General features: G+C 46.4%; 1 protein-coding gene across 2 annotated transcripts in view; it reads left to right on the top strand.

Moving 5' to 3' along the window:
* The window catches only part of braf (B-Raf proto-oncogene, serine/threonine kinase), a 31021-nt gene extending 11544 nt beyond the window's left edge, over positions 1–19477 (top strand). The window contains exons 4-20 of one of the 2 annotated variants that reach the window (XM_085376668.1): positions 1323–1426; positions 3851–3953; positions 4047–4195; positions 4729–4848; positions 4956–5115; positions 7123–7162; positions 9059–9178; positions 10449–10585; positions 10664–10781; positions 11176–11260; positions 11388–11564; positions 11649–11695; positions 12146–12264; positions 12585–12716; positions 13619–13753; positions 14284–14437; positions 15985–19477. In XM_085376668.1, coding sequence (XP_085232794.1) covers positions 1323–1426; positions 3851–3953; positions 4047–4195; positions 4729–4848; positions 4956–5115; positions 7123–7162; positions 9059–9178; positions 10449–10585; positions 10664–10781; positions 11176–11260; positions 11388–11564; positions 11649–11695; positions 12146–12264; positions 12585–12716; positions 13619–13753; positions 14284–14437; positions 15985–16007 — 1923 coding nt within the window. In that variant the 3' untranslated portion in view covers positions 16008–19477. The remainder of the gene's footprint in view (positions 1–1322; positions 1427–3850; positions 3954–4046; positions 4196–4728; positions 4849–4955; positions 5116–7122; positions 7163–9058; positions 9179–10448; positions 10586–10663; positions 10782–11175; positions 11261–11387; positions 11565–11648; positions 11696–12145; positions 12265–12584; positions 12717–13618; positions 13754–14283; positions 14438–15984) is intronic. The other variant, XM_085376669.1, reaches the window with a different exon arrangement.
* The last annotated feature ends 1629 nt before the right edge of the window (positions 19478–21106 follow it).

Raw genomic sequence — 21106 nt, 5'->3', positions numbered from 1 at the left:
GTCCCTTTATGTATTTGTATTTCCATTCAGTTGACAGTCGAGCATTGGGCAGATACTAACCCTGAATCTCAGAGTTAGTATGACTGTTGGATAAAAAGCACGTGGGTGTAGAAAAAAAAGTGCTTGTGTGAATGGCTGAATGAGGCAAGTTGTCTAAAGTGGTTGGAGTAGAAAAGCGCTGTATCAGAACCAGTCCATTTACTGTTCAACATCTTAATCCCTCACCAGAGAAATGCACTCGTGAAGCAGCAAAAAGGGTCCGACAGAAAATGATTGATGCACGTTGTTCAGTCTGACTCCTGCAGCTCATCCTGCACCGTGGCTGTAACAGCTGTGGTCGGTGGTGTCCATCATGGACATCAGCTTGGCTCTTCCTCTGAATTATTGTTGCACATTTGAGGAAACATCAGGCTTGATTTAAACATTGCATTCTTAACTTTGAAAAGTAAAATGTGACTAAAGATTATAGCCAAGAAGACGTACTGACTTGGTATTTATTACTAAGACAAACTCTTTGCTTATTATAAAAAAAAAAGTCCCGCAGATCGACTCAGACATGTACAGGACGGCTGCTTCTCTTTTCTGTCTCTGGCTAAACGTAGTTCTGTGTGACAGCGTCTGGCTCAGCTTGGGAGTAATTCGGAGCCTCTGTGACGGACTTGTGTGGTGATTTCTGCATAAATCTGCACAAAACTTCAGTTTGTCATTAACCTCCTAGGACCTGCGTCCACATGTGTGGGCATCACATTTTGGTTTATTTAGACCAAAATACTCGATTTTGTTCTACAAGGGCCTGATATCCACTTACGAGGACTTTATGCTGCCACTGTTCTGTCGAAATTTCAAACGAATATCTTCATATGTGGCTCTGATTTTTCTTAGAAACAAAAATCGGGTAAAGAAAAAAAATCTGGTAATTCTTTGTTTTTACGTTCATCAGGTCCCAATCAGCCCAAATATCAAAGAGAGATTAAAAATGCTGCTGTGGAAGAGTTCGGGTCTTAGCAGGTTGAAGTGCATTCACAGGTCTGCTGTGGTTTAATGCAGACGAAGGCTGAGAGCATTAGTCTGACCCATAAAGTCAGAGTAAAGCTTCCAGCGAGGCCCAGCCCTGCACGTCAGCTGGATCGTCGGTGTTCTGGTTCTCTGAATGTTGACGATCGGCGGAGGTCGGGCGAGGTGACTGAATGTAATACTACTGTACTGCCAGCCTTCCCTGAAACGATGACCTGTGGCTGCTGGCTGAGAGATGTAAAACCCAAACCTGGTTACATCCTGTCATTTCTGTGTCAGTTCAGTGAGTGTCGTTGTGCTGCCTTCAGGTGCCGGCACGCTGTGGGATGACTGTGAGGGACTCCCTGAAGAAAGCCTTGATGATGCGAGGACTCATTCCAGAGTGCTGTGCAGTCTATAGGATACAGGATGGGTAGGTGTCTCACAGACTTATCAGTCGCTGTTTCGTGTCACTGCGTCTCCTCGCGTCTTCACGTCTTGACTCCTCCCAGCGAGGATGTTTGAGAAAGATGTGAAGAAGCTGCCAGATGAGAGGACTGTGCTAGTGATTTAATTCTTAGCATAAAACCTGAATTCACCAAGTTATTACAGTTTGTGTTTAAAGGGTCAACTTCACTGTGACATTATGTTAATTTTACCTCTGCTGCCTCGTTACAGATATTATAAGAATGGACTGATGTCGATGTCACGTGCAGATTCCCTGTCTGGCAGTCAGGATACTTCCAATTTAATGTTTAGCCAGTTTTTTGCTTCAGGCCTTTATCTGCAGACATAAGAACTATAGTATGAAAATGAGTTTGGTAACAGCTGGGAATCTCTGTTTACTGCTTCTGAATGATTAAGAGAGCAAATAGCAGCTAACGGCTACTTCATGAAATGTGGTGAGTGTGAGCGCCTCTGTGAAAGCAGAAGTTTGAGTAGTTGGCTGCTCTGGTTCAGATGTGTGTGGCACAATGACCCACAGGATCGGACACCTCAGCGAATTTACCCCGAGGTCTGAATGTGCACCACTTTAAAACAAACCCAAGAACTACAGCTTAGACCAGCGGTCCCAACCTTCTTTAAGGTGTGGTGGATAAATACGACAGAAAAATGATACGACCGAGACAAAAACGGGGCTCTTATTTAAATATAATAAGTGCGAATTCACTGTGTAGTTGTGTAACTTTATTCGCAGCGTCCTCCTGAAATGCGCCAACAACATTGAGAGCAACGTCCTCCTCTCTGCCCCTTAATGCCCTCTGGTCGCTATGGTAACGCGTAACTATTTCTTTCAAAATAAGACACAACTACAACACGGGAAAAGACCCGGGGAAACGGAGTTGACGATAAAAACCCTGAAAACCGTAAATTTCACACCCAAGCCTCAACTCTCGCGACCCGGCACCAAACGACTCACAGACCGGCGCCGGGTTGGGGACCGCTGGCTTAGACTATCGGCCTCAGTTAGCACTTTAAAGTTAACGTTCATAACAGTCTAACTAGAACAAGTGTGGCACGTTTGGAGGGGCTGCGAGGGAAAGCTTCTCTCTAAAAAGAACACGATCGCAGGTTTTTAAAGCTACATGTGGATAACCACAAAACTTCTGAAACCACGTCATACAGCATATCGGCACAAAGACCTCGTACCAGCTGTCAAGCACAGTAGTGGAGGGGCACAGCCGCTAGACCTGGGCACCTTCCAACAGTCGTACTTCCGATGGGAAGCATATTTGGCTGCAGACTGGAGCAGCCAGGCATCAAACCACCAACCTTCAAGATAGTAGAGGTTAAGCTCCACCTTCTGAGCTACAGCCACATAATGTGAGGCCACGTGTCTCACAGTCACAGGGATGGCGCAGTCCTCAGAGCGTACCTGCAGAGTGTTGTCAGATGGAGATGGTGTCCAACATGGGCCACACCTGAATGTGCTCCATCAGTGTGTCCAGTGCATCCTGGGTCCATGGCCGACTCTTCCGGCCCACTTGTCAAAAAAAAAAAAAAAATACTATTTTCTAAGTAAATATATTTGTAAAGGTGCTACTGACTTGAAGTTCTCACGGCACAGTCCATCCAGTCCACACATGCAAAGAAGTTATGTGCAATAATCAGAAATGGGCAGCAGTGCAGAGGATAAGCTAATCGCTAATCGCCACTTCTCCACCCCCGTTGCCATATTGCCTGTTTGACGCGCTGTTTTTGAAAGGAGGGAACCTCCTCTCACTGGATGCCTCCTGGCTGAGGTGTTCCAGGCATGTCCCAACAGGGCAGACTCTGGAGAGGCTACATCTCTCGGCTGGAGTTCCCCTGGATAAGCTGAAGGAGGTGGCTGGTGAGAGGGAGGTCTGGGCTTCTCTGATTAGGCTGCTGCCCCACGATCCGCCCCGGATATACGTGGGTGGATGGATGTATGGATGGAATGGCACATCGCTGCAAAATTAATGTCCGTAAACTTTAACTCAAACTAAAACAACGGCGTAAAGATGGGAGGGCCAAACTTTCTCCAGCACGATGTGACACACCGATAACACCATACACAAAATGCTGACGTCAGGTTATTGCTTCTGAAGGTTTTCATAGGCCTATGTGTTGGGACCGCCATATGGCCATCGGGTATTTTTGATGTAGGCAGTCTCATGTCATGTACAACAGTGCGGTGCACGTCCCACACTGTGGGGAGGGTTATACAGTGCGCACAGTATCATGAGTCCTGCTGTATGAAAGTGGAGCAGTAGGATGTTTGGGTTTTATGCTGGAAACCATCTTGGTTAGTTTTGCACCGCTCTTGGTGCGGTGGCTAAACCAACGGCTGGCTGAGGTGTAGACAGTTTCCGATACTCCCCACTTCCTGTTTCAGAGAGAAGAAGCCTATTGGCTGGGACACAGACATCTCGTGGCTGACGGGGGAGGAGCTGCATGTAGAAGTGTTGGAAAACGTGCCGCTCACCACACACAACTTTGTAAGTACTTTCAGAAAACCAAGTGTCCCGTAGTGAGAAGTGCTCAGTGCAGCCGGGGTGACTCTGGTCTGTATGTCTCTGTTTGATCCACAGGTGAGGAAGACTTTCTTTACACTGGCCTTCTGTGACTTCTGCAGAAAGTTGTTGTTCCAGGGTTTCCGCTGTCAGACCTGTGGCTACAAGTTCCACCAGCGGTGCAGCACTGAGGTTCCTCTCATGTGCGTCAACTACGACCAGCTCGAGTAAGTTCAGTGCAGGAAGGCGCACACTGCTGTGAGCAGTTTGGGACGATATAAGGATGTTATGGCTCCACGGGCTCGGCTCAGTGACCTGGTTCTCAGTGCTCGTGACACTGAGAACCTGCAGTTACGCGCTGACAGGCAGCTACGCTTGTATCTTTGTACATGTGCGACTGCCACGGGGAAGCAGGGATCAGGACGCTACCGGCAGTAAAAATGCGAACAGAACGAAGCTGTCGTCTGCACAGATCCTGATTCATCTTTATGGTAACAAAGAGCAGTGACATATTCAGGCTTTTAGCTTCAATGGGTTCAAAAAATGCCTCAGATTTTAAAGTGCAACAAAAAAGAGAGAAATGTCATGACTACATAAAAACAAGTTACTGTAAGCTCCAAAATTCACCGTTGGTTCCTGTGGTAGGCAAATGAAACAAGTGTGCTCAGTGTGAAAGGATGTGTGTTAGTGCTTGTTTGGCCTGTTTAAGGTTACGTTCCAACTGTGCCTGAATCGTATGTTTTCGGCGTGTCCTCTGCAGCTTGCTACTAGTGTCCAAGTTCTTTGAGCACCACCCGTTCACCCAGGAGGAGGTCTCCTCAGAGGGAACCACGCCTGTGTCTGAGGCCTGTCCATCACTTCCCCCATCCGACTCCACTGGGTGAGTCCTCCAGCCTCATACCGAAAAGGAGACGTTTTCCTTCTGTTTCCTCAGCAGAACATTTAGAGTCTGAAGTTTGAAGTACTAACCAGCGGCTTTCTGTCCAGATCAATATGCCACGCCACTGTGTCGCCGTCCAAATCCATACCCATCCCGCCCAGTTTCCGGCCCAACGAGGAGGACCACCGCAACCAGTTTGGCCAGCGGGACCGTTCATCCTCTGCCCCCAATGTGCACATCAACACCATCGAACCGGTCAACATCGATGTGAGTCCGCTGGACTCGCTGACACATGAGAATTTTCTTTCATTCTATGTTTTTCATCACCTCACACAGCGCCCTATGGTTTCACGTCAACGTCCAGCACGTGTTACAGACGTGTTACAGACGTTACACTTGTGTTACAGTTGTGTTACAGACGTTACACTTGTGTTACAGTTGTGTTACAGACGTTACACTTGTGTTACAGTTGTGTTACAGACGTTACACTTGTGTTACAGTTGTGTTACAGACGTTACACTTGTGTTACAGTTGTGTTACAGACGTGTTGCAGACGTGTTACAGTTGTGTTACAGACGTTACAGATGTGTTACAGACGTTACAGATGTGTTACAGACGTTACAGTTGTGTTACAGACGTTACAGATGTGTTACAGACGTTACAGATGTGTTACAGACGTTACAGTTGTGTTACAGACGTTGCAGACGTGTTACAGTTGTGTTACAGACGTTACAGTTGTGTTACAGACGTTACAGTTGTGTTACAGACGTGTTGCAGACGTGTTACAGTTGTGTTACAGTTGTGTTACAGACGTGTTACAGTTGTGTTACAGACGTTACAGATGTGTTACAGATGTTTTACAGTTGTGTTACAGATGACCAGAATGATGTAGTCTCTTATTTCTTTTGTGCTCTTGACATTAAAATAACAGTTAATACACTTCCTTAAGTTGACAACAGAAGCTCTCGATCGTCCACAGACGGTGGAGTCGCTCTGATGGACAAACTCTTCCATAACACTTTGATAACACTTTATTATTTACTTTCTTTATTAGCAGTATTTTACTTCCCTGAACAACAGCCCATCCAATCCACACATGCAAAGAAATCAAACCATAGATGTCCAAATATTATATGTAATGAGGAGAAATGACACAGGGAAGAATTATTGAACATGCTCGCTGAAATTTATTTAATACAAATGTAAAAACTGTCGCCGATGACAACGACAGCTTCTGTACAGAGAGACGAATCGCACGATTTCTCAGGTGTGATTTCGACCCAGTCTTTAACACCAACAGTCTCCACATCCTCGGGGCTCCGTGGGCCCCGTCTTTAGTTCTTTCCGTGGAGTTTCAGTGGGATCGGGTCACGTGATTGGCTGGACAATTCTAACATTTCTCTGAACCCGATTAAGTTTCCTCAGCTGTTTTCGGGGGATCGTCGTCTTGCTGAAACGTCCACCCTTATTTCATCTTCCTCATGCCGGTGGATGGCTGCAGATTTTTATCAAGATGTATTCAACTTTCAATTCAATTTTATTTCTACAGCGCTAAATCCCAACAACAGTCGCCTCAAGGCGCTTTATATTGTAAGGTAGATCCTACAATAATACATACAGAGAAACCCCAACAATCATATGACCCCCTATGAGCAGCACTTTGGCGACAGTGGGAAGGGAAAAACTCCCTTTTAATAGGAAGAAACCTCCGACAGCACCAGGCTCAGGGAGGGGCGGGGCCATCTGCTGTGATTGGTTGGGCAGAGAGAAGGTTATGTACTATTTGTAACTGGAACCATCAGTATGTTTGGCAACACTTGAGCAGTTTTTACCCACCATGAGATGTTTCTTGGGCGACTGGTTGGTAATGAGACACATTTTACGGGCCATCAGTTGTAAATGAACCAGCTGACATTAATTTGCTTTAATTGGCAGGACTTTTAATTACTGATAGATCTCAGCTGCTGTTCCAGGTCTTTTCTTCATGTGTTCAATCGTTTCTCATTATTACACATAACTTAATTGTTGGACACCTGTGCTTTGATTTCTGTGCACGTGAGGATTGGATGGATTGTTACCAACATCTGGTGAGGATTTCATGTCATTTACACATTTAATTCAAAAGTGGGTGACGTGTTCAATACTTTACCCTCTGTAAATACCATCAGTTTGCACTCGGAGCAAATCCTCATGTATTCATGTTAAGTGTGTTTTTCACCCTCTGCAGCTGCTGAAATCACCGTGTTCATGTTGGTTTTGCTTTCTTTATTTCAGGACCTGATTCGAGATCAGGGCTTACCGAGGTCAGATGGAGGTGAGCATCCAAGAGGGAAACTTCACACTCAACTTTTTCCCCATCATCTCACCTCTCTGTGCTCTTGAATTTTTTTTATCTGTGTGTGTGTGTGCGCGTTCAGTCCTGTGCCTTGCCAGTCACAGAGCCGTGAGCTGAAGGTCAGGGGTTTTCGAGGATGAGCGGTCTGAGTGCTCCTCCAGGCTCGGCTCCTCCTCACGTGAAACTAAAACATTTGACAAATTTTCCAAAAGTTCCAACAAAGCAGCTCTGCAGCAAAGCATCGCAATACATGCACAGTGTTGAACAATGTTTCCAGTGTAGTCTGGGTGTGCAGTAAGATACAGAGGGGACACCTGTGACACGTGTGTGGACTGTTTTACATTCAGTGTGGCAGTTTTAGATCCCGAAACTAATCTTGCAATTCAATTCAGTTTAATTTATACAGCTCGAAATCACAACAGTCGCTATGAGCAAGCAGTTTGGCGACAGCGGGAAGGAAAAACTCCCTGTTAACAGGGGCGGGGCCATCTGCTGCGACCGGTTTGGGTGAGAGAAGGAAGACCGGATAAAGACATGCTGGGGAATGAGTGGTGTTCAGTTATTAGTCGACTACAAAGTGCAGTCAAAGGCTGCATCCCAATTCAGGGTCTGCAGCCTTAAAGTACGCAGCCTCAACGATCCTCGAGGGCCGCGTACTCAAAGACCGCTAAGGCCGGAAGTGCGAGGCTTGTGAAATGGGGCGGTCTAGCCTCCGTTGCGCTGCCCAGGTTGCCTAGCAACCATGATACTAACAGCTGGAAACCTGTCATACAGCTGTGTTTGACAGAAATGAAATGAAATCTTTTGTTCATGTGTTTGTTTGTTTCTACATGAGCTTTGATCATTCTCTGTGAGATTAAGCTCAGCTATTGAACGGCGTATATTTTAAAGTAAAGGCTTTAAAACCAAGTTAGCACAAACGTCACTAATGTCACATGACTTTGCCGACATGTTGCCAACAGTAATGTTTAATGTTCTTCGTTATTAAACATTTGCACATAAATAAGTGACATAATATCCAGGACTTACTTAAAGTTTACTCTTCGGCCGCCCCTCATCCGCCGTTTTTTTTTTTTTCCGGCAAAATTATCCACACCCACCGCCGCGCTATGCATTCTGGGATATGTTGGGCCACGAAGTCTACACCGCCACGTCCTTAAAATTCAGGGAAATGAAGGACGCATTTGAGGGCCGCATTTCGAGCAGCCTTTGAATTGGGACAGCCTTCGTCGCGTCGCGGTGACGTAATCGGCCTTAAAATGCGGCCTTTAAGGCTGCAGACCCTGAGTTGGGATACAGCCGTTGTCTTAAGTTGTCAGAGTAAGCAGTCACGTGAAGCTAGCTACAAACATCATAAGCTAACCCAGTGTTTCAGCTACACATGGACACGAAAGCTGGAAAAAAAAATTCTGTGATAAAAGAAACGATACATGAAATATATGCTGGAAGTAACACACGGCTGCAGACAGTGTGTGTCAGAGCGCTGTGCAGTAGTTTAGTATTAAAAACCTGTGAGTGTGTGTGCGTGCGTGTGTGTACATGATCATATAATCCTTGCGGTGATTTTATTGTGTTCATTACTTCTGACTGCAGACAGGTTTTGGTTTTGCTGCATGAGAGCAAACATCTGCTGACGTTTACTGCAGGTGTACACGTCATCCAAAAACTCCACAACAGTCGATCTCTAACCTGGACCCTCACAGTGTGAGTTACCATGGAGATGGACTTCATGGCAGAGGACGCCCAGAGCAAACCCTGGAGTCACCCTGACTGACAGCTTATAGCTCTGACTGTGTAGCCATAGTTAGAGCCTAGTTAGTGACAGGGGCGTGTTGAGTAGCAGTGATGGTCTGTCTGTCTCTCTTTGCCCTGCAGCCCCCCCGACCCACCCCGCCTGCTGCTTGAGGAAGCACCGAACACGGACCTCAAGCCCCCTCCTATACTCCTATCCCAATGACATAGTGTTTGATTTTGAGCCCGAGCCCGTTTTCCGAGGTAGTTAGGCCTCTGTGTTCCTGTGTTGTTCTTCCATTCACATACACACCCCACCCACCCACATCTCCACCTCAACCCCGTCTCCCTCCACACTCTCTCTGTTCTTTGCCTTTATGCCCTCACATGCTCCTTCAGCCATACACCTCACGGCGCAGTACCACACGCTGCCTGCTCGATGGATAGCGGTTTCTTTGATGGAGGCGCTCTTGTGTTCAGTCATTGGTTAAAAAGAATGACATGTTAATCAGAAAGCCCGCCTCTTGATGTTCACTGCAGCATCTTGTTAGCAGGCTGTTAAAATCAGTTTATAGCTGTTACATAATAACAAAGAGTCGTGTTTTTCTTTTAATATGTCGTCTTTGTAAGATTTCCAAAGCCTCCCAGCTTCATAACTGAATCATGATTTTGGTCGACATGAACGATCCATTGATTCGTTTGCAGGATTTTTTTTTTCCATTTCTATTCAGACATCACAGCTAACTGTAGCATCTGTAGCTATTGGATATGAAGCCATTGCCTGAACTGGCAGCTGTTTGAAATCAAAAAGGTGTTTGCTAGTGTCACAAAAATAAAACGCCTCCATGCTGCAGAGTGCCAGAGTACGGCGTAGTCTGTGCACTCCTTTGACTGACCAAACAGGTCTGCACACTGATTGGCTCGGATTAGGAGTAGCAGTTTTTTTTGCTTTTACTGTGAAGTCTGTTTTCAAACGAGCCGGCTGAAAATGTCGGGACGACATTTTTGTAGTTCTTTCAGGACCTCTGAATCTTAACTTCAGGACCCGTTCAGAGAAAAAAAGATGATTACGTATTCGAACCTTTGTTTTGGAAGAATCAGTGACCAAAAATATCAAATCTGTGACACAAACAGCTGCCATCCAGCCAAGCACACCCTCACCTGTCCTGTACATGTGAACACACACACACACACAGACACACAGACACACACAGACACACACAGACACACAGACACACACACACACAGACACACAGACACACAGACACACACACACACACACACAGACACACACACAGACACACACACAGACACACAGACACACACACAGACACACACACACAGACACACACACACACACACACACACACAGACACACACACACACAGACAGACAGACAGACAGAGACACACACACACATTGATGCTGAAGCCTCAGTCTCTCTCTCTCTTTTTCCCTTCCTGCCTTCTCTGTTTTTGACAAGTCCCTCACTTCCAGACCTTTACCTTTCACTACTCTTTATCTTCTTCTCTAGGTTCGACCACAGGTCTGTCGGCCACGCCTCCCGCCTCTCTGCCTGGCTCTCTGACCAACGTCAAGGTCCCACAGAAGTCGCCGTGCCCGCAGAGGGAGCGCAAATCGTCCTCCTCGTCCGAGGACCGCAATAAGATGGTGAGTGGCGTCCGCAGATGCTAGCGTTGTGCTGCGTCTCATTGTGTGCTCGTGCTGATCGAGTGTCCTGTATGACAGAAAACCCTGGGGAGGCGGGACTCCAGTGATGACTGGGAAATCCCGGAAGGTCAGATTACTCTGGGTCAGAGGATAGGCTCTGGATCTTTTGGAACTGTCTTCAAGGGAAAGTGGCACGGTAAGACTGCGCCGCGCCGTCACACCCCACGCAAAGACACTTACAGAGCGCCGTCTACATGCCGCAGCCTGCCTGCTGATCGTGTTCATACTTTGATGAGCAGCGTGTACACGCCGCTTCCTGCATCAGTTAGTCCTGCAGGACCAGCAAGCGGGTTAAGGTCAGGGACGAGCTTGAGTCGGCGCTCTTTCTGGGATAGAACAGTTTCCATCAGCTCGGGGTGAACAAACTGGATAAACCTGCTCGCCACAGATAAAAATGAAATTAGTTTTAATTGAAAAAGATTTGGAATAAATAAAGCAGATTAGAGCTTCGTGCGTTAGCTTTTCCTTGTTAAATCTCAGCAGTTAGTAAATTAGCGTCATCTTTAATCATTTTGTCCCCGGGCTCTCAGGTGATGTGGCAGTGAAGATGCTGAATGTCACCGCTCCCACGCCACAGCAGCTTCAGGCATTCAAGAATGAAGTGGGAGTCCTCAGGTAAGCCCCGCCTTCTCCTTTGTGCACCAGCGCGCTGCTGCACGCTGCAGAACGTCACCTTACTGATGCAGCCTGCGTCATCAGTGTAAACCTGCTGTAATTTGAACACGTTGTGTGTTTGCACCAGGAAAACGCGTCACGTGAACATCTTGCTCTTCATGGGCTACACCACCAAGCCCCAGCTGGCCATCGTGACCCAGTGGTGTGAAGGCTCCAGTCTGTACCACCACCTGCACATCATCGAGACCAAGTTCGAGATGATCAAACTGATCGACATAGCCCGACAGACCGCTCAGGGCATGGAGTGAGTAACCTTTCAAACATCGAGCGCTGTCAAATTCCACAACGAGCGCCGTCGCTCTAATGACGCTTTGCTCTTCACCTTCAGTTACCTGCATGCCAAGTCCATCATACACAGAGATCTGAAGAGCAACAGTATCCTTTTGAATCAAAGTCATCGGGTGATAAGCTGGACTTGGTGCTACAGGAGCGTAAGCAGGACCAAGAAATGCTTCGTTTCAGGGGAGAATAAGAAGAGCACACCTTACAGCAGGTATGGACCTTCCCACGACCCCGGCCCAGACAGAGGCACCAATATATCAAATATGATATTATTACCGTTCATCCACCAAAGTGATGGGATCAGAATGCAGTGATTGTCCAATACTGTGTAATACTACAACACTGCAAGACACACGATACAGAACATCTGGAACTGAAGAAGAAACGCTGCTTATTGATTCGCTGGATTGTAGCATCCAGCATGTGTGTCGTTATTGTCACGTCAGTGTTTTGGTTTTTTGTCATTTCATGAAGGATCAAAATGGAAAATCCATACTTGGAATATGAAGGAGCTCAGAGTGTTTCCTTGACCCGTTGTCCCAGATATTTTCCTCCATGAGGACCTAACAGTGAAGATCGGGGACTTTGGTCTGGCTACGGTGAAGTCCCGCTGGAGTGGCTCCCACCAGTTTGAACAGCTTTCAGGCTCTATTCTTTGGATGGTCGGTGTTCGTGTCCTACGAGACACTTTTTGTTTTCCTGTCATTCTTTCCATCTGATGTGTGCTCTCTAAATGTGCTCATGCGTTAAACCAGGCGTGCTGAGGCTAATACAGCAAGAGTGAGAACGCAGAAGTGATCAGAAATGCAGATCAGCCCATTCTCACCCTGTTTGGGGGAACAGAGTATTGCAGAGAATATGAAAAAGAAGCGCCCCCCTTTCATTGCCATAATATTGATTTGAGTCTTTGTAGACGTTTCCTTTCAGTTCAACTGAACAAGCAGTGAATTATTGACGGTCGGTGTAACTTGTGCTTCGTCAGGCTCCAGAGGTAATCCGGCTGCAGGACAAGAACCCCTACAGCTTCCAGTCGGACGTGTACGCCTTTGGCATCGTACTCTACGAGCTGATGTCAGGAGCGCTGCCCTACTCCAACATCAACAACAGAGACCAGGTGAGTGGATGTGAGCGCGGCCCCACTGCTGCACTCGCTCTAACAGATACTCCAGACTCCGCCCCGTTTTACCTCTGGTTCAGCAGTCAGACTGAACCATGTTTTTGCTGCTTTAACAGGTGCATTTCCCCCAGTGTGGCATTAACATGTTAAATGGCTCTTCTGTCGGGTTTTCTACTCTGAGCACGTTACACACCATGCCTCATTCATCCATTGATAAAAGTGTGCTTTCTACTTGGGGTTGTTATCTTGCCCGAGGATATTGGGCGTGCAGAAGGAGGGATTGAACCCCAGATGTTTCATGTTTGGGGAATTTCAGCCAGTTTTATTCAAAGTTTCCATTTTCAGAGGCTGAAAATAAATTGGACTGAACATCATTTTAATAATGTTTGGAATATAAATGGTGTTTGCTGTTGAATGGGTGAGATGCTCTGCCAGGCCTTTAGCTGGGTTTGTCTTTGGTTCACTATCCATCCACTGTGAGGCGCTGTTTGCCCGGTCTCACATTCGGCTGAAGCTGAGCAGAGTAAAGTCCTGTGCACTTCACACTTCATGTGCATGCACGTACCGTCACATGGTCTCAGCAGGTGATGTGTTACACGTTGAATCGTGAGCTGTTGCTTTCTTTCTCCATATTTGTTTCCCATCTTTCTGCTGCACCGTGTTTTCAGGCACCAGGAGGTTTTCCATATCCAAAGAGTTCTGTGATCCTCTTTAGCTGTGTCGATGTTGCAGAGCTGGCTGACGCATTTTGTCTTTGGACCTCATATTTAAAGTTTGAGACCAAATTTGAACAAATGCCAAAAACACTTGGAATGAGCTGCAGATCTTTGATTTGTCATTAATGATGAGGGAGCAGAGCTCAGAAGTTTGTTTCACGACTCGTTCTTTCTGTTCCATAGATCATATTCATGGTGGGACGAGGTTACCTGTCCCCTGACCTCAGCAAGGTCCGCAGCAACTGTCCAAAGGCCATGAAGAGGCTGATGGCTGACTGCCTGAAGAAGAAGAGAGAGGAGCGGCCTCTCTTCCCTCAGGTGAGAGCCCACACTGACGCTTTTATACATTGAGAGGAAATAATATTTACAGTAAACTCTTTTTCTTTTTTTTCCCAAACCCTTTCAAAAATCGCTGAGACACGGAGACAAGAGACTCTCACACTCATCACATCCCAGCTTCTCTTTAAACTCTAATGGTCTTAATATTTGTTATTTAACAACAGTTTAGTGACGTTTCTCTCCATCAAATCCGACTCTTGCTGTCCTGGTGTTCACCTCCAAAGCCCTTCAGCTAGTGGCAGCAAACAGACATGGATCGTTTCAGGGTGGAAGCTCTGAGTTTGGTGCAGAGTGAGCGTTCGCCCTTACTCCCTAATTTGCAGCATTTTGGATTTCTTTACTTCCTTCTTTCTGACAGTTGTTGCGTTGCCACCGATGGCCTCAGCAAGCAGCTGCAACCACAGAAAGCAGCTGAGCTGATGTAGTCGCTCGTTTCTTGTGTTGTGAGGGAATGGTGATCATACGATCCTAACTAACGACCCCTGTGGCTTTGTTGTGTATTTCTTCAGATTTTGGCATCCATTGAGCTGCTGGCTCGCTCGTTACCCAAAATCCACCGCAGCGCCTCGGAGCCTTCGTTAAACCGAGCTGGTTTTCAGACAGAGGACTTCAGTTTGTATGCCTGCGCCTCACCTAAAACCCCCATCCAGGCCGGCGGTTACGGTGAGTTATTTTTCTTGGGAACATCGCTTCTCAGCATCTGGAGCGGCGAAATCTGGAGCTGACAGTAACAGGAAGTGGTAGTGTAGCTTTTTCATCACATACACCATAACTACCTCTAATGAATGTGCCTTATCCCCAAACCATGCTTAGTGCATCACATCTCATCTTTCAGTGTGTTGGCTTGCAGAATATTTCTTGGAACTGAATTTCCACTTACCGTATTCTCGGCACTATGAGGTGCACTTAAAATCCTTTAATTTCTCAAAAATCGAATGTGCGCCTTATGTATGAATTCTGGTTGTGTTTACTGACCTCGAACCGATTTTATGAGGTACACGGCGCTCAAAAATCTGTCAATGTTTTAGTACGACTTTGGTAGCTACGAAGCCGCAGCGCCTGATGGATTGTTGGAGCGTTACAGCTACTGTAGTCAGGAACCTCGCAGAGGAATCTGGGTCCTAAACTCCATTAACTTCAGGTCCCAAAGTTAAACGAACACTGCGGCATCACTGAGAGTTAAAAACTGTCTAAATTCTTCCATCTGTAATAAAATGATCAGCGTTGCTGCTTTACCAGGTGTAACAATTAAGTTTAACATCCAGGCATCCATGAAAACAGAATTTATTACATTTAACAGATTGTGGATGGATTATCTCAGTTGTTCTCCTGGCTGAAGTTTGGTCCTTTTACAGCATCCTGCCATGCGATTACATTTGTTCCTGACCACCGAGAACACTCACGTTAACTTTTATCGAGTGGAAAAAAGTTAGCTTGTTTATATTATGCTAACATAGCTGTGTCGCTAGCGGTCACGTAGCACATCATTATATAGCAGCTAGCCCAACTTCAGTAACCCTACAAACGTCACTGCTGTTTAGTTTTCTGTCTTCATTTATGCTGGAAGTGATAGCAGAGCTGTACGTTTTAATTTGTTTCCAAAACCCCGCAGTCAGGACATGCTATATTGTATTTAGATAGCAGGGAGTTAGCTCGCTAGCTTCTAACTTCTAACTCTGTTAAATGTCATAAATTCCGTTTTCATGGATGCCTGGATGTTAAACTCAATTGTTACACCTGGTAGAGCAGAACGCTGATCATTTTATTAAAGATGAAAGACTTTAGACAGTTTTTCAACTCTGAGTAATGCCATAGTGATCGTTTGATATATGGACCTGCAGCGGAGTTTAGACCCAGACACAACTAGTGATGTCAGACTTAAAGACCAGATCAGGTGTTGTTATTTGTGTGACAGAGTGTCAGGAGTTATTTTCCCTTTAAGTGTTAAAGTTGTTGGATATTCTCAGATTTGTGCATAAAAACAAATAAAAAGAATAGAAGGTTTTCTTGAGGCCCTCGCTCGTGGTACTTTGGTACTTGCATCGGTGCAGTAGTCCTTATATTTCCCACACTTGTATCGGGCCTTTGTCACTGGATGAGTGTTGTTTCATAAAGTAAACTTCACTGGAAACGCGCTAACTTCATATTTCCACCTGAAACTTGACACTGCTGTCCACACACCGTCTGTCTTTGTTTCTTTATCTTTTCAGGGGAGTTTTCAGCATTTAAATAAATGGCGGCAGATACCAGCAGTCCATCCCTCGTCACTCCTCAACAGTCTTGTGTCCCTGCGGTGGATTCATTCATTACTGGGAAAAAAAAGAAAAAGGAAAAAACCAATGCGCCGTTTTCTTCCTCCGTCACCTCGAAGAAGGCAGCCTCACTAACAAGAAGCCGTCCATTGGGCAGACGGCAGCAACACACACAAACTAATCAGGAACGACGGAACAACAACAAAGCGAAGACAAAGATATCCGTACCAAACCGCTTTGAGGAAGACGTGGAAGTAATCGCCTTGCCTGATGGATCCAAGTTGACCCACAGAGGAAAACCATTTAAAGGAGAGCTTTGGATGCGAGTTGTCCGGTCGCTGTTGTGCCGGTGAGGAGGAGCTGGGCGTTAGCCGTGCTGCTGAGCAGAGAACGGGCCTGCGGACCGAGAGGAGGCTTCACGCCGTCAGCTGCTGGAAGGCGTTGGCGCTTCCCTGGGATGGGCTGGAGGAGAAGGATTCTGAAGGACGATGACTTGAAAGAGAAATCTGTTTGTATTTTTTCCATTTGTGTTTTCCATTTTAGCTAGCAGCTGCTGGGAATACTTTCTGTCTTGGATCTTTTAGCCGTCTTTTGTTTTCGGTGTTTATGGAGTTTGTCTCCAACATGGCAGCTGCTCTCTGCCAGCGAGGCTCTCTCTGGGTTTAATGGCAGGACAGCAAAAGATCTGCACCTCAACCATGTTCTCCACTTTAAAAGCTTTCCCCCTTTCAAAGGATATTGTGGTCATGTGACAAGCAGCAGAAATGATTGTCTCCAAGGTAACATCAGGTCACAGACAGCTGAAGGTTTCAGCTGGACCTGCTCGTGGGGTTTCTTTGCTTCTCATCGTTTTCACAGATTGATTTTCACACTGCGTGCACGTTGTGGCGTTGCTTTCTTCTCTTCCTGTGGGACCACAAAGCTTCAACGTTGCACTTACACAGACGTGTTACCGGCTGTTGATCAAGAGTTCTGCGGCTTTGACAGTTCTGGAAATGTCCTTTAATCCCGCCTTTTACATTCTCTGTACTTTCATGTTATTCCAGGTTTAGATCTGTTCTGCTCTTTGTTTGCCTTCTTCCTGTACAGGCAGGCCTGCACATACTGACTTATTTATGTGACTTTTTTATGGGTTTATTTTCAGGCTTTTATTTTTTTTTTTACAACCCTTGTTTTCGTCATGTGACTCATATTTGCACTTTGATGGATTGAAGCGACCGAGCGACTCGCCTTTTTGTTTTTGTTTCTTTGTTTGTAATTGAAGAAGCGAGCAGATGGCTCAGACTTCCAGTGAAGCTGCCCTCCGCAGGTGCAGGACTGTAAATATTCATTCGAGGACCGCGTGACGAGCCTGCAGACCTGCCGGCGTACCGCCCTGACGAGGCTCCTGGCCTCACCTCGTGGACTGAGAGCGCGCAGCTAGTTGACGTGTCAGACCGAGCGCCGACAGGGCGGGTCTTCGCATCCACGTGTGTCTTTCTATTACGAATGATGGAAACGGACGTTCCCCGTCACCTCCATGGCTTCCTTTCCAGTGAGTTTGTATTTTTAACGTTGTTTCAGTCGCCGCATCGTGAGATGATTAGCTTTAGAAAATCGAACTAAACCGGCGCTGTCACGTAGCCAACAAACGTTAGATTCAAAGTATCTGCAGAAAAAGAGAACCTGCCAGGCTTCAGCCCACAGCTGGGGTCTTACTCCACGTGAGTGGCACACAGCCGAGGGGGTCGTGGAGTCTGCGAGAGTACAAATGTCCACCGGCTGTCGGCGTCGCGATCTGCTGTCTGTTTTTGTACGGCTGCAGGCGTGGGCTTTGTTTGTTTCCCAGTTTATTACAGAGAGACCGCGTTGTTGTCACCACTTCAACTAGCTGGACGCTGCCTTTAGTAAAGTCGGGCACGGACTAAACGTGAGCGAAGAGCCGGTGACGGCAGACGAATTGAAAGACTTGATCTGATAAAAGTGAAAGCTTTTCTTGCCTGGTTACCCTGGACGTGGCTGTTTGCTAACACGTCAGCCAAAGCTGCAGGAACAGGATGCATCGCTGCACACAGCATTTGTCTGTTGTAGTTACGTCATCAATTCAAGGATTACAGAATTCTTCTGACAGCTCTGCGCATGCACAGTGTCGTCCAGCGTCACATCTCGGAGCGAGAAACTGTTCGATTGAAAGGTTCGAATTCAGTGTCCGGCGCTCAAAACTTCCAGAAGCCCAGAACCAATCGTCGATCAGTAACGAGCGTTTATTTACCCGCCTCCGTCTGCCGCTTTTACAGATGAAATGTAGAGGTCATGTTGGCCTTTTTAATAAATGACATATCGTCCTGTCACTGGGAGGCTTTGCTGCTACCCACGGCTCCCTCAAGCTTTGCCCACAGCTGCCATTTTCTCCAGAGGACTCTTTAAAGTGTCCTGTGCAGGTGATTGTGTCACCAGAGCGATCACTGCTGACAGAGTCGTGAAGATGATGAAGAAGCTCTGCTGTCAGTGAAACCAAACTCGGGTACCCACAGAGCAGGACGAGGTCCGTCTGAATGCTCCAGTTATCAGTTTGAAGCTTCGTCACGCTGCACAGAGACGTGGACGGGTAGAGTCCAGTGGTTGCCTTTGAGTCTTGTGCGTCGCGTTACATAAGCTAAAGAGTTACTTCGCTTCCACAGTCCTACATTTCTTACGGAGGCACTAAAATCCCAACATCAGACTTTTTACAACTTTCCACTCGTCTTGTTCACATGATGCACAGGAGCTGCATCTCACGGTCTTATTCGGTCACACAGAAGTGAAACTGTCCAAAGTTTGGATGGAAAAGTTCTGAGTTCACGACTTAAAGCACCAGAGACATCGGGCCATGGAGATGCTGATGAAGACCGAGTGATGCAGCACCTGAGCTTAGCCTCACCGCACCGAGCACACAGCCGCCTTCCACAGGCAGTGTTAACATCCTCCTTCCTGCCGCCTGCAGAGCTGGGATCGGCTCACGTGATTGAATTCAAGGAAGGAAATTGACGTGTTTTTCAAGAGTGCGCCGTTGGTTTTCCTTGGAGATGGTTATTTTCTATAGGAACACCATGTACATCTGCTCTAGCTTCATAGATCCTGCAGGAGCAAACACTGGACTCTGCGTCTCGTGCAGCGCTTTCCGTTAGCCGCCTTCTTCTACTTTCACGTTCCTTTCTTCTTAAACATTCCCTCCCTCACTCCTTGCCTGCACCTTAGACCCAACAATTCCTTTCAACCGAGTACTATCATGTAAAACTTTAGATTTGTTTGGTTTTTTCACCTGTAAATATTGTACAAAGGAAATACTGTCAGTTTGCTAGGAGGCATGGAGACAACAACTGTACAAACAAAGTACAACACGTTCAAAATAAAGTCACAAAGATTAAAAGACATTTTCATAGGCAAACAAATGTTTGAGTGTAAAAATATTTAAGGGTGTATCATACAGAGAAAGAGCTTAATGTATTTGTTGTGAATATAAAAAACTGATATATTAAAGAAATGCATGAAAACTTTACCTGGTTCTCTGCGTGTGATGTGCTGTGACATCCACAAGGTGGCAGCGTGACCATGACTGTACATCCCACAGAGATCAATACCAAATCATAATAAGCTTTCATCAATGCGTTACTTGACCTGTGAAGTCCATAAATGCACATGAATGAAAGCTTGGAGCCTCAGCCAGCAGCTGCATCTCTGAGAAATCACTTGTTCAAAATGATTCAACCCTTTTCCTAAAGCTCCGCCTTCAGTTTCAGTTAATATGTTTAATACACAATAAATATGGGCAGTGAGCGCGGTTCTCAGAAGGCCACGACTCTACGATGCATCCCCGTGCCTGAGCTCGACCTTAAACGTCTGCATCACTAACATGGATCCATAAAACCCTGATGAACATTTTTCTGCAGAATAATTACTTCTACGTTTTGATGCTTTGAGCAACAAAAGAAAATACACCGTCTGTGTGCTGTGGTGTGTTTTACAAAAGAAAGGTGCTGAAAAATCTCAGTCTCATTACTCAACATTGTGAGTAATGCTACATCTTTTCATGAATGTAGGATTAATATTATGTTGCAATTCTTCAGGCAGAGAGGAGTGCAACCAGGTGACGGTGTTCATGCAGAGTGCAGCCGGTTCCAGGTTTAACCCCCTTTTGTTGTTCCACCACATCCCAGTGACTGCTGGTGACCGTGAGGGCCGTCTGAGTACAGTGACCTCACGGTCATGTTAATGAAACAAGTTTGAGATCATTTGAGATTTCGATTGTTTTGCTGCCGATAGACTCATTAGATCAACTCCAGGCCTCGAGGGCCGGCGTCCTGCAGGGTTTAGATGTGTCAGCTGATTCAAATGGCTACATGACCTCCTCAACATGTCCTGATGTTCTCCAGAGGCCTGGGAATGTGTGTGTGTTGACTCAGGGTGAGATCTAAAACCTGCAGGAGTTGGACACGCCTGCTGTAGAAACTTGCATTAACAGGTGTACATAACAAATCTGTTGGTGAGTGTATTAAAAAAAGAACAAAAGACAAAGCACAAAATGATAAAAATGGTTCGTTTCAGTCAGTTCAGCTCTGGAGGAAAGTTCATGGATCCAGTGACATGTTGGTGGGACTGTGGAGGATACTGGGACTCATACTGGGACAGTGAGCGCTCATGATGTGCTGTGGTGAGCCTCAGTGGCAGCAGTCGAAAGAAGAAATGTGTCAACAGAGTTAGGAGTGACTGCAGTTCAGGAGGAAGAACAGGGCGTTAATAATTGGAAGGTTGGGGGTTTGATTCCAGTCTGCATGCCTTATCCTTGGGCAAGATACTAATGTGTGAATGTTAGAAAAGATGGAGGGAGGGGTTCGAGCTGATGGGGTATTCTCCGATTGCCTTTCTTGTAAACGTCGTAGAACAACAGTGTGTCGCGCATCGCCGGCCAGTGACCACGACTCGTATCTGTGTCCATAAAAGTGATTCTCTTCCCTCCAACCCCCTGCACGTCCACTTCACTCTTCCCTCCATAAACCTCTGAGATCTTCCCCCTTTTCCTCCCAGTACCTGCACAATACATATCTTCTTATCCACCTTACCT

This window comes from Diplotaxodon limnothrissa, linkage group LG17 (genome assembly GCF_057381915.1).
Source record: "Diplotaxodon limnothrissa isolate DT_005_m linkage group LG17, D_limnothrissa_male_GT1.1, whole genome shotgun sequence".
NCBI lineage: Eukaryota > Metazoa > Chordata > Actinopteri > Cichliformes > Cichlidae > Diplotaxodon > Diplotaxodon limnothrissa.
Note: the sequence above shows the minus strand (reverse complement) of the source record. Positions and strands in the feature narration are given on the sequence as shown.